The sequence below is a fragment of the Staurois parvus genome, unplaced genomic scaffold (assembly GCF_062004578.1).
Source record: "Staurois parvus isolate SC_StPar_1 unplaced genomic scaffold, SC_StPar_1.0 ptg000011l, whole genome shotgun sequence".
Classification (NCBI taxonomy): domain Eukaryota; kingdom Metazoa; phylum Chordata; class Amphibia; order Anura; family Ranidae; genus Staurois; species Staurois parvus.
The window spans coordinates 19,052,552-19,072,464 of record NW_028317807.1 but is presented as its reverse complement, the minus strand read 5'-3'; the positions used below and the strand labels follow the sequence as shown (position 1 = coordinate 19,072,464).

Genomic DNA, 19,913 nt, shown 5'->3' with positions numbered 1-19,913 from the left:
TGACAGCCCAGGTAGTAGCGGCGGGGAAAATATCCAACTCCATTCCGCTACATAAGGGCACAAGACAAGGCTGTCCTTTGTCCCCCCTGCTTTTCAATCTAGCCTTAGAACCCTTAGCCCGCTTCTTGTTGTTTCAGTCACAACTTCATGGCATTCAAATTGCCCAACAAGACCTTCGCCTAGCTTTATTTGCGGACGACATGCTGATATTCACCTCCAACCCGTCTTTAGATTTACCGTACATTCAATCCGTTTTCGCAGATTTTCGGGATTGCTCGGGTCTCCGTATTAACTTTGCGAAAAGTAAGGTTTTGCCCCTGTATCATGCTCGACTCCCTGAGTGGGCCGGCAACTCACTTTTTAAAATTAATACAAACCATATCACCTATCTAGGTATTAAAATTGGGAAATTAGCTTCGTCCCTTTATTCTCTTAACTTCTCGCCAGTAATACAAAAAATATTAGGGGAATTAGAGATGTGGAAAGAATTGCCGTTATCACTTATGGGTAGAGCCCACCTCTTCAAGATGATGAGTTTTCCAAAGCTTTTATATCCTCTCCAAACTATCCCTCTCCTGCTCAAGCGCACGGATATTGTCAGGTTGAACAAAGCGATTTCTAGTTTCTTATGGAGGGGGCGCCGACCGCGTATAGTTATATACAAGTTGTTTCTCCCTAGATGTGAGGGTGGTCTGGGCCTTCCCAACATCAGGCTCTATAACTTATCCTGTATCTTACGGGTATGTATAGATTGGATCTCCCGTTCGTCCATGTTTTCCAATTACCAACTCGAATCTGCTATGGTGAGTCCGTTTGACCTGTCGGCCGTTTTACATTCTAATTCCACTTCACTCCCTCCACAACTTAAACACAACCCACTCATACGGGATACATTATTTACATGGAGAGAGGTCAGACGTAGATTAGGAGTTTCTCCCTGGCTGTCCAGTTTTCTCCCTATTCACTACAATCTTTCCTTTTCTGTCTCTCAACATCATGCAGCCTATGACAAGTGGTATAACCAGGGCCTTAGACTTGTAAGTCAACTGTATGACGCAGCATCAGGATCCCCCCTTCCGTTCCAACAAATTCTTAGCTCGTTTGATCTTCCTTCCCACCATTTTTTGTATATTTTGCAAGTTAGGAATTATGTGAAATCTATAGTACAAAATAAGTCCACTCGATTTTGCTCGACTATGATAGAAGTCCTTGTAAGGAATCAAAAATACAACATATCCAATATATATGGTCATTTGTCTATGCAATATGCTAAACCGATGGAATCTTTTTCTTCCGTTAAAACATGGATATGAGACTTTGACAATGCTTTTACCGCGGAGCAGATGCTCACAGGTTTTAATACTACCTGTGCGTTCAATACGAATGAATTTTGGAGGGAGCAGCAATTTAAAATTATGCGCCATGCCTATATGCCTTGCTTGTACTCCCGAGCAGACTCAAGGATCTCTACATGTCCGCTCTGTGGATCATATAAACCGTCACTTCACCACAGATTCTGGAATTGCCCATTGGTCTGTACATTCTGGACTCAACTTTTGAATTTTGTGCTCTTCATCACTACTCTTCAGTTACCTAGAGACCCGCTGCTTCTTCTTTTTGGCAACTTGGAAGTTTCAGTGTCTGCTGCCCCACACCGCCATCTTGCTTTGTTCAGAGCAGCCAAACCATGGCTATCCATTTGCTAGATGGCGGCAAGAAGGGCTATTTTGAAAAAATGGGTCTCCACCTCTCCACCTACCATCTCGGACGTCAAAATGGAACTTAACTTTCTATTTCGATTGGATCGGCTCGGCATGCATATAGCTCCTTCTACAACAGGAGTGGAAAAGTTAAACCGCAAGTGGGGTCAATATGTTTCAAAAGTTCTCCCTACTGTGGAGCCCCAGCACCCCTCTCATAGATTTTTAAACTAGTCATTAGCTAGCTTCTAGGGTACTCCTGATGCATGGTGTTGTTATTGTCTAAGGCAGGGGTGGGCAAACTTTTTGACTTGAGGGCCGCAATGGGTTCATATATTGGACCCGGGGGCCGGACCAAGAGTAGATGAATGATGTGTATGTGTCATCCATAGTAAGTATAGTAATATTCCCCCATAGTAAGCATAGTAATTAATCCCTCATATAGTAATTCATCCCCCATAGTAATTCATCCCCCATAGTAATTCATCCCCCATAGTAATTCATCCCCCATAGTAATTCATCCCCCCATATAGTAATTTATCCCCCATATAGTAATTCATCCCCCATAGTAATTCATCCCCCATATAGTAATTCATCCCCCACATAGTAATTAATCCCCCATATAGTAATTAATCCCCCATATAGTAATTCATCCCCCATATAGTAATTCATCCCCCATATAGTAATTCATCCCCCATAGTAATTCATCCCCCATAGTAATTCATCCCCCATATAGTAATTCATCCCCCATATAGTAATTCATCCCCCATAGTAATTAATCCCCCATATAGTAATTCATCCCCCATAGTAATTCATCCCCCATATAGTAATTAATCCCCCATATAGTAATTCATCCCCCATAGTAATTCATCCCCCATATAGTAATTCATCCCCCATATAGTAATTCATCCCCCCTATAGTAATTCATCCCCCCTATAGTAATTCATTCCCCATGTCCCCCCTGTGTCAATTCACTTACCTTTGCTCCGCGCGTTCCTCTTGTTCCCGCGCCATTCGGTGTAGCATGAAAATCTGTCTCCTATGAGGATCTGTCCCCCTCGACGTATCTGCGCATGTGCCAGTTTCAGGCATTAGCAGCCGATCGGCGATCTCCGGCACATGCGCAGATACGTCGAGGGGGGACAGATCCTCATAGGAAACAGGGCGGACTGTGAGAGGAGCCTAGCGGGAGCCTAGCTCCGCGGGCCGGATTAAAAGGTCCGCCGGGCCGTATACGGCCCGCGGGCCGTAGTTTGCCCATTGCTGGTCTAAGGGGACAACTGATTCTTATTTTATGAATGCTGTGTTTTTCTCAGAAATCTCCTTTTCTGTTTATGCTGTGTCCTCCTCTCATTTCGGCACCCTGGCCTATCATTCGCTCTCTTATCCTCCTTGCTGACCTATGTGAAGTGGTCTCCTGCTAGCTCACCTTTACACATACTGATGCGCTGCTCCTCATTACACCTTACTATATGGCTACTCGTTCAGGCTATTATTTTTCTGCTTAAATCTCTATATCTTGGCAGGTTCCCATGGTCTTCTGGCCTCAGAATTCAGGCACGTGACTGCTTGTTCTCTATTTCTCCTTCTTCCCTTCTCTGATGGCATACTCTCTTTATGCTGGCCTTTTCAGCTCTGTTGTCTTACTTTCTAGCTGGTCTATTTCTACCCTATCTTTTACATTTCCTCATTATTTCCTACTCTTTTGCACAATGACCTCCCTGTTGGTCGTTACGACAAATGGTCAACATTGCTCACATCGCTTATTCTTTTTGCTCTTATGTTTGATTACTTTATGTATACGTGACTCTCTACACCTAGTATATTTACACTTTAAGCCCTTGTATCCTGCTACATTACATGTTCTATACTTTTCTCATAGAAACTCTTTTCTTCCTAAACTTTTCTAATTTCTTCTCTGATCTGTTCAGGGCTACTGTAACGAGTCTTTGAGTAAAATTGTTATCTTGGAATTTATTCACCTGATTTGGCATGTTGCCACGCTATGATTACTGACATATCTTATCGTTGGTTATTTTGTATGCACAATAAAACCCAATAAAGTCTCTTTTTAAAAAAAAAATTGCTATTTTTTTGGTGGGTTTATAGTAAATAAAAAAATGATGATTTCAACATGTACGGTATCTCACAGAAGTGAGTACACCCCTCACATTTTTGTAAATATTTTATTCTATCTTTTCCTGTGACAACACTGAAGAAATGACACTTTGCTACAATGTAAAGTAGTGAGCGTACAGCTTGTATAACAGTGTAAATATGCTGTCCCCTCAAAATAACTCAGCACACAGCCATTAATGTCTAAACTGCTGGCAACAAAAGTGAGTACTTTTGGATGACGTCACGACGCAACGAAGAATTGATGTTTATCTTAGCTGTGGTATACGTTTCTCCAAGACTCTGCAGATAGAGGGACTCTCTGGTAACACATCTAGGGCCCTGTTTGCTATTGTGCCACACGTTTTTCATATGATATGGTGTCATGCTTGGAGGACATAATGCTGTAGTATATTTCAGCTGATTCAGATGGCACAGATTCCGAAGATTGCAGAGATATACTGGAGGCTTTTCACACTTGGTGCAGTCTGGCACCTGTCACATGTGAGTGCACATTTGGATATGTCTTAATGGTAAATAAAGCTTTTTAAATGGTACACACTCTGTGAATTTTTTTAGCTATGAGGAATACTGCCGATGAGGGGTGCTTTTTGAGCGAGGTATTGGGATCCATTATTTATCAAGTTGATCTTCAGTGTCCAATATGGGACCAAAAGTGTGGTTGGACTGAGCATAAATTATGTGAGGTCGCACTGCTATAGGTGAGCAAACATCTGGTGGAGGAATTGTGCACATTGGTTTGGTTCAAGCACTAGGTGATCACAGGAGGAAGGATATTATATTCAGAAGCAATTTCTTTTGGACTTTTCAGATGACTGTGACATATTATTCACTATGTATTTATTAATTATTTTTTATGTTGAAGTTTCACGTTTTGTAGTGCTGCACGTTATTTTCATTTATTTATTGATCTTGCCCACATATGAGATAGGGTTTTGTGTTATAGCAGCTATATATTTATTTATTTGGGTGTGTTATATTTATATAGTTTTTAGATGCACTCGATTTTTGATCCATAGTAGCGCATAAGATTTTTTATTTAATTTCACCTATTTTTTATTGCTTTAATAAATGTTTTTTAGGTAATGCACTAGGCCGGTGCACCCTCTGTTTGTTTTCTTTCTATCCAGCTGGTAACTGCCATGGGGAGCATGTTCCAATGCAAAAAGACCCTAAAGATAAATGGTGCTCAGCTTGCAGAGGGTCTTTTTAATGTACAGTTGCAAGAAAAATTATGTGAACCCCTTGGGATTATGTGGAGTTTTGCATGAATTGGGCATAAAATGTGCTGTGAACGTCATCTAAGTCACAACAATAGAAGAACACAGTCTGCTGAACATAATACTACACAAACATTAGATGTTGCCATGGTTTAATTGCACATAACATGTAAACATTCACTGTGCAGGGAGGAAAAAGTATGTGAACCTTTGGACTTAATAACTGGTTGACCGTCCTGTGGCAGCAATAACCTCAACCAAACATTTCCTGTAGTTGCAGATCAGACCTGCACAACGATCTGGAGTAATTTTGCACCACTCCTCTTCACAAAACTGTTTCAGTGTAGCAATATTCTTTGAATGTCTGATGTGAATCGCTCTCTTAAGGTCATGCCACAGCATTTCAATCGGGTTGAGGTCAGGACTCTGACTGGGTTACTCCAGAAGGCGTATTCTGTGCTGTTGCAGCCATTATTTTGTTGAATTACTTGTATGCTTTGGGTCATTGTCCTGTTGCATCACCCATCCTCTGCGGAGCTTCAGTTGGCTGACAGATAGTCGTACGTTTTCCTGCAAAATGTCTTGATAAACTCTGGAATTCATTTTCCCATCAATGACAACAATCCGTCCAGGCCCTTAGGCAGCAAAGCAGCCCCAAACCATGATGCTCCCTCCGCCATGTTTTACAGTGGGGATGAGGTTTTGATGTTGGTGTGCTGTGCCTTTTTTTCTGCACACATAGTGTTGTGTGTTCTTCCCAAACAACTCAATCTTGGTTTCATCTGTCCACAGTATATTTTGCCAGTAGTGCTGTGGAACATCCAGGTGCTCTTTTGCAAACTTCAAATGTGCTGCAATATTCTTTTTGGACAGCAATGGCTTCCTCCGTGGTGTCCTCCCATGTACTCCATTCTTGTTTAATGTTTTCCTTATTGTAGATGTGTCAACAAAACTGTTAGCATGTGCCAGAGATTTCTGTAGGTCTTTAGCTGACACTCTGGGATTCTTCTTTACCTCATGCAGCATTCTGCGCTGTGCTCTTGCACTCATTTTTACAGGAGGACCATGCCTAGGGAGAGTAGCAACAGTGCTAAACTTTCTCTATTTGTAGACAGTCTGTCTTACCATGGACACATGAACATCAAGGCTTTTGGAGATACTTTTGTAACCCTTTCCAGCTTCATGCAAGTCAACAATTCTTGATCGTAGGTCTTCTAAGAGCTCTTTTCTGCGAGGCATAGTTCACATCAGACAGTGCTTCTTGAAACCAGTAAACCCAAAACAGGTGTGTGTTTTTTAAGGGCAGGACAGCTGTCAGCAACACATCCAATATCATCACACTGATTGGAGTCAAGGTTGGCTCCCTCCTGGCTCCAATTAGCTCTGGGAGAAGTCATTAAGCTAGGGCCTCACATACTTTTTCCTCCCTGCACTGTTAATGTTTACATGTTATGTGCAATTAAACCATGGCAACATCTAATGTTTGTGTAGTATTATGTTCAGCAGACTGTGTTCTTCTATTGCTGTGACTTAGATGATGTTCAGAGCATAATTTATGCCCAATTCATGCAAAACTCCATGTAATCCCAGAGGGTTCACATACTTTTTCTTGCAACTGTAGCTTAAAGGTCAATATTGAAAATACACAAAAAAATACACAAATCTTTCAAATAACATGATTGATGGTGTCTTAAAGTTGCTTGTGAAGTTGAAAAACAGTATCAGCCAATCCTTAAAAATGTGACAAAAATAAAACTACTGCCACTGAATAACATATCCCCAGTGGATTTCTGTTTGTAAACAAAAAGGCTGGGGAACCTGGGGGACATCATTGAAATATATATCATGCTTTGGTAAGAGTTTCATCGTACACAATGTGACGGAGCACTTGAGGTGTTTTGGTACTTGGATTATGAGCTGATTCACGCAGACCAAGATTTTCCACAGATTCATTCATCACTTGGAACAGCTGGCTTTGTCACTTTTTTGGGACTATTATTGATATTACCTGTTCATGCGCAAAAGGACTCACAGCTACTTTTATTTTTTGGTATTTTATCTGTTGCTTTTTAGTGCAGCACTTTTGATTTTAAAACGTAACAATGTTCCTTTAATGTAAATCCAATGTCTGTCATTCAGTCCAGTAGGTCCTTGTCAACCATGGTGACCCACTGTCCAATGATGTTCACCTCTTGCATGCCCACTGCAAAATGAAAGAATCCCAGCCAGGTGCAATATCTAAGCAAACAGAATAGGGATCCTGGGTGACACCATTTATTAAATATGGTTATGACTAAATTTGATCAAAGACATCACCCAGGATCCCCAGGGATCTGTCCAGCTAGCCAAGGATCTGTCAGTTTTCACCAGTAGCACTATCACCACAAAAGGACATATCCCCGGCTGATGTTCATTTGCAAATTAATGTGACCAATTTGTTTGGCCATTTGCCAAAGTGCAAAAAGGTTGGATTAAGGTCAAACCCATGGTTGAACTGACCCATAGCTAATCTTTAGGACACAGACAGCAATTTAAATATGACAGTGGTTCTAACCATTCCCCAGTCAATCTGAAATATTAAAAGTTTTGTGCACTTAATATTTTCAGTATATATATTATTATTATTATTATTATTATTATTAATACATCATTAATTTGCTTCAATTTTCTACCATTAATTGATGGAATGATATGCTTAAAATAAAAGATAAATGAAAAAGTATATGAATTAGAATTTGTTTTTTGCTAATCTTTATGTCACAAATGTCCTGTATATAAAACAGCTGCAACATGCAAAATCATAAATCATACAGTATTAGAATGCCATTCACTTTAGATTCCTCTCCTGCTTTATGCTACTTCAAATGTAAAAATTGGCTTTGGTGTCTGGCTCAATGCATTCAGGGCAGGAATTAAACTTTGTCAGCACAAGTCTAAGTCCGGCATTCAAACAGCAGACTATACAGTTTCTTTTTTACACCATACAGCATCTATTCTTATGCAAATTCTGTAGGTCCCACACAAATTAAAAAATCACTATATAAAGGAAGATCCAGTTTCTGTTTGTTAGACTTTGGTCTGGTACCTCTACTATAAAGCACCATGGGAAAGGTAAGATATAGAGACCAGAATCAATAACTTGATTTAACCTTTCCACATGTATACATTTTTGTATATTTATATATATTTATATTTTGTAGATTTTGGTTTGCAAATTTTTTTTTAAAGTTTCCACATCCTAGACCTTGTAGTTACTGTTATAGAAACAATATATACATATCTTGTATGTAACATGCAAATCTTATTTGCCAGCAGATTTTTAAACAATGTACTAATTTAACCCACACTGCACATCCTTCTTCACTTTAACTTCTGAATGCTCATTGTGGTAATATAGGGGGCAATGTCATGTATGGTCTCATACATTTAACAAGCCATTAGCATCATAAAGGATTCATATAGCAGACATAAACATACTGTATGTCCTGAAACAATGCTTTTGTTGTATACAATAAAGTCAAGTGATGGCAACTTCTTAAAACGTCTACACAAAAAAAGCATAATATTGCACCATTTGTACAGATTCTATGCAAATCAACTTGACTGCAGTATTGTTATTTTTACTAACTTTCTCTAACTGTACCTGATAGCCTTGTGCCATTACAATGGCTAAATTCTTGTATGCCACTCTACAATCAGGCTAAGTTCTACTGTTACTAAAAACTTACCAGTCTTTTGGTACCTTAAAGACGATCTTTTTTTTTTTGTAGGTAGGTGTTAGGGAGGTAAATGAAAAATGTTAATAGCACTTACTGTGAAATACCTTGCAAGATATGTGGTTTTAAAAGCCCCAATTTTATGCTGTTGACTGAAATGCACACAGTTCTGAACTCTGGTTTGCAGTGTAGACTTATGGGGCCTGACTACCTCATTACAGTTGATCCAGAGTAGAGTGCAGAAACACTGGGAACTGCTAGGCCATGGGTTCAGAGCACAAATAGGGCAGGTATTGTATTTTAATAGATACAATGAACATAGGTGCAATGGAAGTATTACTTCTTAAAATCTAACTGTACAATCTTTGTGGAGGCCCTCTTAAGCCAATGAAATTGTACACATCCAGGGAGAAGTATCACAACATGTAGCATTGGCACTAGCAAGTTCAAGAGTAACACTAATACAAGTTTAAATCCTTACTGATACTTTTGCCCCTACAAAAAAAATATTAACCATATATGTTTACGACTGCTCAAGGTAGAGAGACTCCCAATCTCCAAGCACAACTCCTCCTGTAGGTGCTAATTCAGCTCGTGTGCTACATAGATCAGGACAAAGGACATCTGATCTGCTGCTCTCCAAACAATCCACTTTATTGAACCAAGATAAAACCAATACAGACAGTGGAAATACAGTGGGGGACTGGCAGCGAAACGCATTTCACGCTAAATACAGCACTTATTCATTACCCCAATGAATAAGCGCTGTCTTTAGCATAAAACGTGTTTAGCTGCCAGTCCCAACTGTATTTCCACTGTCTGTATTGGTTTTATCTTGGTTCAATAAAGTGGATTGTTTGGAGTGCATCCCATCGGACGTCCTTTGTTCTAAAAAAAAATTCAAGTGATAAGTAGCTATACTAAATTATAATACATTTGGCTGGCTTTAATTTTGGTATCAGGATTCACAGCTAGAGGATGTTATACTACCCACTGTGAAAGATAATGATGTTTATACATGACAATCAATCAAAGACTCTATCTGTACCTGATTTATTTCTGTTATGTGATACTAAAGGTGTTTTGATACACATTCTTAGGTGGAATTTTTTGCCTCTATTCCAGATAATTTTCTATGAGGACAGGAACTTCCAGGGTCGCTCTTATGAGTGCAGTTCTGATTGTTCTGAGCTAAACTCTTTTTTTAGCCGCTGCAATTCCATCCGTGTGGAAAATGGAAACTGGATGCTCTATGAACACCCCAACTACAGGGGAAACCAATATTTCCTGAAAAGGGGAGAGTATCCTGACTTTTCTCACTGGACAAGTCACAATGACTCCATTAGATCTTGCCGTATCATTCCACAGGTATGCTTTGTATTAAACTATACTCCAAGTGGCACTTTTATTTATAGTATTTTGTTGTTTGTTTGTTTTTTATATTCGCATGTACAGCTTTTATCTGTCCATTTCTATCATTTCACTTCCAAGTATTTGTATATCTATATTTGCATAGGCAGAAAAAGAACATATATGAATGTTCAAAAAGAACAGTATCTTACCCAAAGTTTTCTTTAAACAATGTTTTTATTCAGTTCAGGTTAGAAGATGAACGCTAACATCAGACTGCTTACGACAGATAACAATATTCATTGTCCTTATATTGATAGGTTTAGTATTAGTTACATGCACAAACATTTACCATAGTTGTAAAGCTATATTATTAAATGTAATTGTTTGGCTTGCTAATTACACTGGGTGAATTATGCAATATTCTTAAAATTAAAAAGCTAAAAGTACACAGCACTAAATTACGAGCAATAGGCAACTGCTTCCAGTGTAATAGAGCAGACAGTGGTGTGTTTAGGTTTTGTGCTGCCCTAGGCAAACCAAAAATTGAACCCCCCCACCCCTCCCTGGCGCTAGAGAGCCTGCCGCCAACCAACACCATACAACCCCCCATGGAGAAAGCCTAACAGTGACCAACAACACCCCTGCCCCACCCCACCACCCCCACCTGAGAGAGCCTTCTACTAACACCCCCTGGTGACAGAAAGAAAGACACTCACCTTCACAGTTGTGGCCATCCCCAGGAATGACAGTTGGGCTTTGCCTACACCATCAAGCAGCCCACAGCCTCTCTCGGATCCCACCTGGTACCCATGTCCCTCCTGCCCTAGGCAAATGTCTTGTTTGCCTTGTGGTAAATACGCCCCTGAGAGCAGACATCATTTTTGTAAAGAGCCCACATTACCTGATGCTGTAAAAGAGAAAAGGACAAAATAGTGAACTTTACAGCACTGCAAAGATCTCTGCAGCATCCCTTCACAGCCACCAGGTGCCAAATCTCAGCAGATCTTATTCTCACTCTCTAAGCCTGTATATTGTGTCAAAAATGGCAGATGTTGCATTTGTTTGCTAGCATCTAGACCACGGGTGTCAAACTGGTGGCCCTCCAGCTGTTGCAAAACTATAAGTCCTATGAGGCATTGCAAGATTGACAGTTACAAGCATGACTCCCAAAGGCAGAGGCATGATGGGACTTGTAGTTTCGTAACAGGTGGAGGGCCACCAGTTTGACACCCCTGGTCTAGACTAATATTGTTTTGTATCAATGCTGGAAATATCTGAGAGTGACTGTTTTCTTTGTTCGCTAATTCAGATCAGACCTATTCCTGCCTTCAGTGTGCCCTGTCTTTTTCTGCTCTCCTCACCTTCTTATTTATCCCATTATAATTTGTAGCCATTTATAAGAAGAGCTAGATTTCCCAACATCTAGAAAAATATTTGGTAGTTTTTTCTTCTTTTGCAGAACTCAAGGTAAGAAGGGCGCTTTATATAAAAGTAACTATATGTGAAATATATGAAATAAAGACTAGAGTGAAACCTAATAAACGCACTCCAAATTTTCTGCTTTCTCACAACAACCACTATGAAAAGAAACAAGCAGACATGGGCATTTGTATGAATGTAAATCTCACCTCTAAGTTGCTATAATAAGGCATTCCTATGTATTAGTGTGGGTGGATGTAGTGTTATCCACCTGTGTTCTCTCCCTGTTGGGGCGGAAATGTCAGCCCAATGTCAGACTGTAAGGTCCACACAGAAACTGACCTCCAGTTTCCTCCAATTAAAACTAGGTAGCTGTTTTGTGATACTACAAGGATGGCTCAAAAGAAATTACAAAATGAATTCCATAAAAAAAAAAACTTTTATAAAAAGGGAACTGTATTGAAATCTATTCACCCAATGAGGAAATGTCCTAGTTGTAAGGCCTCATGCACACTGGATATTTTTTAAACTGCTCTTACGGGTGTCTGGTGGGTTTTGTTTCAGCCTTTAATCGCCCCTGCATGTTAGCCTAGGTGCCCATGCACATGTAAACATTTAAAGGAGTCTAGAGGCAGGGGCGTTTAGAATCAGAGAAAAACCCCACTGTCAGCATGTCCAATAGCAGTGGCGTTTTGGCAGAAAAAACTCTTTAAGCGCCTAAATGCATGTTGGCACATGTTGTTAGTAAGCAAGGCTGATAAAATGTATTGATAAGGTTTATAAATATTGCATTGTTTGCAGTTGATGGCCAGAACAGAGCACCTTCATCTGTGTAACAGAACAACAATTATATATGGAAACGTTTGTGGCAACCATCAGATGCTAAATGATTTTGACTCCTGGATATATTTGTCACATTAATTACAAAAATTAGGACAGGGAAGAATAGTTCAGAGGTAGAAGACACTATCCTTTGCATGCCTAAAATTAAAAAATCTGTGTTTTGGACTTTTTTTACATACCTTCTAACATTTATAAGAAACATGGAGAACATCAAACGCTCCTTCCTATCTCCCAGTCTTTTGTTCAATATCAACTACATTTGAGCATAGTACTCTCACTTTTGCCAATAAGTATGCTTCTATACAAAAAAAGTAGGAAACAGTGCAGTACAACCCAGTACACATCTTCATTTCACAAGTTAAATATACTCTAATAAAAATATCATTTTGTTTACACAATCAGCTATTTAACCACTTGCCCTCCTGAGAATTTACCCCCCTTCATGACCAGGCTATTGTTTGCTTTATGGCGCTGCATTACTTTAACTGACAATTACGCGATCATGCAATGCTGCACCTAAATGAAATTTGCATCTTTTTTTTCCCAAAAAATTGAGCTTTCTTTTGGTGGTATTTGATTGCCTGTGTGTTTTTTATTTTTTGTGCTCTAAAAAAAAGTCAAATTTTGAGAAAAAACAATGTTTTTGACTTAAATTTAGGACAAAATGTACTCTGCTCCATGTCTTTGCTAAAAAAAAATCCCAATACGTGTAAATTAATTGGTTTACGTCAAAGTTATAGCGTTTGTAAATGGCAGTATATATACTGGGATTTTTTTTTCATTTTTACTAGTAATGGCGGCAATCAGCGACTTATAGCGGGACATTCTGACACTGGGGGGAACTGACTTGGTGTCACTGACATCCCCAGTGATACTAATACAGTGATCAGGAAGGGGTTAACATGAGGGGTGATCAAAGGGTTAACTGTGTGCAGAAAGTGTGTTACTAGGGGGCGAGGTGTGTGTGTTTCACTGTAATCACACTGCTCTGGATGGCTGTGCTGTGCACAGCCATCCAGAGCAGTGTGCCTGAGCTGACAGGGAGGAGGACTTTTAGTAAACAAAAAAGTCCTCCTTCCCGTTAGCGATCGTTGGAAATCACGGACACCAGTGAGTAATTACCGGGGCCCGTTGATTGACAACCGTGGCACGGGTAGGGCGCGTTTGCCTCGCGCATGCCCCCTACCTGGAGTTGCAAAATCACGTATGTATGCGTGATTTTGAGCACCGTGCCGCCCTGTAGTAGTTTTTCTGCTATAGTGCGGTCAGGAAGTGGTTAATATCCTGTAAACCAGAATAAACTTGAAAAGTTTCTTAATGCCCTGATCCCCTGATTAATCTTATGCAAACACTTCTAACACCAGCATACTAAGTCTATAAGGTGGGATAGCTATATAAGTCTGTGAAGCTGAAAATGTTAATGTAGACAGAAATGTCCATAGCCTTAATGTGCTAGGGATTATCTGCATTCTCATAACACACTAACAACCAGCATAATCTAAACCCATGGTGACCAACCCATGGACCTTTGACACTTATTGTGTAGCTTTTGGGGGCCCCTGCATATAGTATTTTGTGTTTTCCTTACCTAGGTGCTTACTTAGGCCAGTATAGGAAATATTCTTAAGCATGGGTTCCAGTAGTTAAATAGTTTGGCTCATTTCTTTTGCACTGTCTTTCTTTTTCCTGTTCTTTCTTAATAATGTTTTTATTCTCTGAACCTTTTTAATGGTTCTTGCTGTGGCACAAGTAATTTTTATTGAGGTTGTAGGAATCACAACTGTGGAAGTACTGATTTGCCAAGGAGCTGTAATAGCAGTGATCTCTAGTAGTCTTATCTAATGTGTCTTCAGTCTATGTCTGCCTCCTGCAATATGTCTATAGTCTCCAACCACTGCTATTGCATGTTTACAGTTTCTGATCATCTCTGGCAGCATGTCTTCAGTCTTTGACCATCTCCTATTGCCTGTCTGCAGTTTCTGACCATCTCTGTAGTCTCTAACCAATCTGTCTTTCATAGCTTCAGTCCCTGACAATTTTCTGTAGAATTACATTCACCTACTATTATATGTGCCCCTTTGCTGATGTCAGGGGTTCCCCCTGAGCCTCCTTATGTTAAGACAGTAGTCCACCACTGATCTAATAACCTATATCCCTGTTCTCTTCAGCACCGTGGCACATTCAGAATCAGGATCTATGAGAAAGAAGACTTCAATGGAGCAATGTTGGAATTTACTGAAGACTGTCCCCATGTACACGAAGAGTTTAGATACCATGATATTTATTCCTGCAATGTTTTGGAAGGTCACTGGATTTTCTATGAAGATCACAACTACAGAGGGCGCCAGTATTACCTGAGGCCTGGAGAGTACAGGAGATATTCTGACTGGGGTGCAACTAATTCCAGAGTTGGCTCCTTCAGACGGGTTCAAGAATTCTATTAAATAAAACACATAATTCTACAGTTTGGCCTAAATAAAGTCTTTAATCATGAAAAAATTGGTCATAATGTTTTATTTAACATTTTTTAGATCAAAATAAAATGAAATATAAACAGTATAAGGTGCCAGAATTACCAATTGTATGTTAAATATGAATTAATTAAATAAACATTAGTTATTTTTCCATCAGTGAAAGATATTTGTAGAATTTACTGTTCTCAATACTTTAATCACAAAAGTGTAAAAAACTTTTTCATTTACCTTCCATAGACACAGCAACAGCGCATTATGCAAACACTTTTTAATTTTATATCCTGTGCTATAAAATGTTCCCCTGCCTAGAGCTCTCATTTCTACCTTCCAGTTGCTGGTGGCATCCCTCTCAGTTTTTACCACAGTCTAAGAACCTCTGGCAGGTATTCTTTAGTGGTACATCACTGCTAAGGGGAATTAAGTGTTTTGGGATTGAGGAGGAGGTAAATGTTGCTCATGAGAGGAGTACTAAGGGCTTAACTGAAATTGTGTAGGTTGCTGCCAGGAGCATTGCTAGGATTGTGAAAGGCCTGGAACACTCTTGGTCACCTAGAGTTGACACCACTGCAAATGGTGGCCAAGTTATGGTAACCTTTGGAGGAGCTAAATGAGGTATGGTCAAATTAACCTTGAGTCTACTCTGCTCTTGATCAAGAATCAGCAATGGAAAGAGTTTAGGGTCAGAATAGCATAATGTACAGTGAGAAGAGTTCAGGGCTGCATAAGGCACAGAGTGCAGGGGTCAGAAGTGCATCTCAAGGAAAAATTCCCCCCACACCAATGGAAAAAATGTCCTTTGGCACAACTGCCATCCACCCTGCCTGAAATGTACTAACCAGACCCCTATCAGTGATTTCCATCTACTCATCAGTGATCTGGATACCAACACCAAGGATGTCCACATTGTTTTACTTCAACATACTGTATATACAGCTGTTGGTTTTTGTCCCTATCCACCACCTGTCAGACTTGTAGCACAAAGCTGAGCGAAGCACTTTGAAACTCCTTCTGTGCTACAGGTCTGAAAGACAGCAAGAGAGACAGCAGGCAGGTACACAATTCAAAAGCTACCTGAGTGATATGTAGAAAAAAGCATGGGTGGTAGTAGTGGGGGGACTTGGAACACTCACCAGCAGATGTCTTGGGTGCCTGGTGCTAACAACATCTTTGATTTCTGCAAGGAAGGAAGGTAGTGTAGCACAGAACCAGGGGAAGCATTCTGAAACTCCTCTGAAGCACTGTGCTAAAGGTCTGAAAGGCAGCGGGAGGGACAGCAGGCAGTGACAGATGCAGCTGCCCAAGTGACATGCTGAAGAAAAAAACATGGGTGAATTGCATGTAGTTGCAAAGTGTTTGTGGCACTACCCTCTTCACTTGAATGTATTATGTTCAGTGGGCTTGCTGCCTTCTGAATATGACAGAAGTGATAATTGTTAAGGCGGGCACAAAGCAAAACATCGCTGCTTTTGCAGCTTAAGAGGGGATGGTTTGAAGGAGTTAAAAACACAGCTTAACCACATGTTTGTAACACCCCCCCAAATACAAATATAAATGAGTACTAACTTTGGCATTTCTAAAATGGAACTGGTTGAGTTGCAATATAATACTGCATTACCAGTATAGGAGTCCAGCACAAAGATTCCTGTTTTTTTTTTATCTCTGCCTAAATCCCCATTTTGTTTATAACCTGTTTATGTGAAGTATATCAACTATTTATGCTAATTGAAGGTTATATATACTCATTGTTTTCTATAATAAACAAGTTCACAATATAAACTTTTCTTTCAGTAAAATTTTAGAGCCCTTAAAATGTAAGTTCACTTTCTCAGAAAAAGTCAAAAAGTAAACTAACACTCTACTTCCTCCCCACCCCCTGGTCCCCACTGTACCTCCATGTGGTGATTTGCTGTCAGTGCTCATGCAGCTGGTGAAGAAGTTGGGGGTTTTGAAATCCCCACTTTTCTCCCTCTTTCTTCAAGGCTTCCACAATGGATCAGAGTAAAGCCCTATGCTGGTGTTGACTTATCAGAATTACTCTGATCCTTGCTGCAAACCCTGCAGAAATAAGGGGAAGAAAAGCAGGGATTTCAAATTCCCAGACTGCTACACTGGCTGCATGGGCACTGACAGCTTATCACCCATGGAGGTAAGTACTGCAGGGACTAGGGGGTGGGGAGGATGTAGAGTGAACTGACCCTTTAAGCAACCCATGGTCCTTAGAGGGGGTATGCCATGAATGGCTGGACAACCCACTGATACATATATCTTCCAGAAGCACAATGAACAGTAGTTTCTCCTGCGTAGGATGTATCAGTTCATGTCCATGTATAGGGGAGAGTGGAGGAGATGAGCTGTAATGCTAAACCCTTTTGGTGCCTTTTATCCAATAGGTGAAAACATCCTTTGAAATAGGTTTTCTAAAGACTTTCACAAACAGAAGGTATCTGCCTGAAGACATTAGATTAATGAAAAGGACCAGATTGAACATCTGTCCTCTCAAGTCACAGGCAACACAAAAACATTATCTGTCTTGTGTAAACTACTAATCCCATCAATTACCATGTAAATTAAGTCCAGCCTGTGTGACAACCATGGCTGCCACCATAGATACAGTAGAGAAGTGAATGTAATCATGGAGAGAAAGAAAGCATGTCATTCATAGTATATTACCAGATAGAAGTGAAGTGGAAAAAACACTTCTCAAAGTGCCTCTGCTGAATCCCTGTTCATTAACGAATACCTAAACAATCATTTGCTCCTGAGAAACTACACTTTTCCACACATTTTTCTAGAAAATTTGATTTTTTTTTTCTGCAAAAAAAGGAAATACAATAAAAAAAAAATGTAATCTGACATTCATATGAACACTCCCAATGATTTGAACATTTGAAAAATCCAACCACACTAGTCAACTTGACTGTTACAATGTTTGGCTGATATGAGCTGGCCATTGGCTTCTAAAGCATTAATTTGTGAAACAGCCTTTGTTCATCAATTTAACAAAAGTGTCAAAACTGTTCTTTTAGCCTAACTGTCTATAAAATTTAGCAGGACCTTACTAAATGTCCATAGACCTTTTATAATATACAAAGAAAATTCAACAAATCCTTCAAAGAATAACCTCAACCAGGGGCGGATTGACAACTCATGGGGCCCCCGGGCAATAGGGGATCATGGGGCCCCTGTGTCCTTGCCCAAACTCAAAAAAGCCTATGAAAAAGGTACTAGGGGCATCTCATGGGGCCCCCTACTGACCCCAGGCCCTCGGTCAGTGCCCGAATTAACAAATGGTCAGTCCACCCCTGACCTCAACGTTCTAGGTGCAAAAATCCTTAGTAACAGGGAGTTTTTGTTTAAAAAAATGTCTACAATCAAAACAACAATTTTCAGTTTTCAGTTGTTTGCAGTATAGAGAATTACAGAACAATCTGCTACAAATAAATAAAAAATAATTAAAAACAACCAGTCTGAAAGATATTATTAAAGTTTGCAACTTCTGCACATACTTGAATTATGGTTGATATCAAGACATTTAGTTGAGCACTTCCTGGTAGTTATAAAAATTTGCAACCCCTCTTGCATCCCCCATTCTTCTAGCTCAGTGATGCAGTCCATCATTTTCCATTAGCTACGTATTGGAGCAAAATGGTAAGTTTTAACAATACGAAAAAGCATTAGTGCCTTGCCCATCAGAACAGGTTGCCAGGCAGGCATAACAATGGCAATTGCTGTTTTTCACATGACAGACTTGCTTTAATTTACTTATTTTTCTGTACTACAGCCCATAACAGTTTAGGTTTTGCAGAATTGACTTGTTGGCCTCATGTCCATCCCCAGCTTAGGGGACCAGTGAATCCTCTTGAGTCCTCAATGCAGACACTCCTACCATTGATGGCCGTTTTAGCTACCTTCAGGATAGATACCAGAATTATTTGTACAGGCAATCCACACCACTACATAAAAGTTGGTTTACCATAAATCATTTTTAAATAAGTTACTTGCATTCACTTATGATAAAAAACATTAAGTAAAACATTGTTGTTTTGTTTTTTAAATAGCCATATATAAAGTTGGGCATTAGTCCAATCACTAACAAGATTTTCTGTGGCTTTTTTTTCTGTTAAAGCTGAACTTCAGAAAACATAAAAAATTCTCCCTTGCAGTGAGGCTGCACTAGTACTTCAAGGGTTTTCGCCACCTCCTCCATGCTGCTAAACTGGTCCCTGTAGTATCTTATTTTTTATAATCTGGCAATCTAAGGTCCTCTGACATCATCAAGGCCAATGCAGGCTTTGCATTGGGTGTGTGGACGCTGAGAGACAGCCCACCACTTGAGAGTGGGGGAGCACCATTTGCCAGGGGAGTAGAGGATCAAGTAAGTAAAAGTGCTGTTACCATTTCCTAGGCTAAACAAGCAGTTCATTCTTGTAGTGCAGTCACAGCCCAACTGCATGGGAGAATTTTCAGGTTTTTCAGAATTTAGCTTTAATGTATAACCCATTTTAAGTTCTTTATGTTATACATGAGCTGACCAGAGGTTCTTGGAAACATTTTTAACACCTTTAAGCTCAGGAAGGTTTTACCCCCTTTATGACCAGGCCATTTTTTGCTATTGGGCACTGTTCTATTTTAATTGACAATTGCAGGGTCATGTGACACTGTATGCAAATGAAATGTATATAATTTTTTTTCACACAAATGGAACTTTCTATTGGTGGTATTTGATTACCACTTTGTTTTTTATTTTTTATTATATAAGTGAAAAATTACTGACTTTTTTTTAAAAACTATATTTTCTACTTTCTGTTATAAAATATTTCCAATAAAAAATCGAATTTATTCATAAATTTAGGCCAAAAGGTATTTTGCTACATGTCATTGGTAAAACAAAATCCCAATAAGCATATATTAATTGGTTTGTGTGAAAGGTGTAGTGTCTACAAACTGTGGTATATACTGTATATTTGAAACTTGATAAATCCTGATGTACTGACAGCCTATCTAATTTCTTAGGTCCTTAAAATGCAAGGACAGTAAAAATACCCCCAAATG

At 39.6% G+C, this 19,913-nt stretch overlaps 1 protein-coding gene across 1 annotated transcript; it reads left to right on the top strand.

The window, feature by feature from the left end:
- The first annotated feature begins 8,075 nt into the window (after positions 1–8,075).
- On the top strand, positions 8,076–14,886 carry LOC149473816 (gamma-crystallin-1-like). Its single transcript, XM_089671480.1, has 3 exons — positions 8,076–8,167; positions 9,898–10,140; positions 14,556–14,886. The coding sequence occupies exons 1-3, from the start codon at positions 8,159–8,161 to the stop codon at positions 14,829–14,831; spliced, it is 528 nt and encodes a 175-aa protein (XP_089527606.1). The 5' UTR covers positions 8,076–8,158; the 3' UTR covers positions 14,832–14,886.
- Positions 14,887–19,913: the final 5,027 nt, after the last annotated feature.

Coding starts and splice junctions, on each gene's coding strand:
- LOC149473816 (XM_089671480.1), top strand. Junction 10,141..14,555: donor CTTGCCGTATCATTCCACAG/GTATGCTTTGTA, acceptor TGTTCTCTTCAG/CACCGTGGCACATTCAGAAT.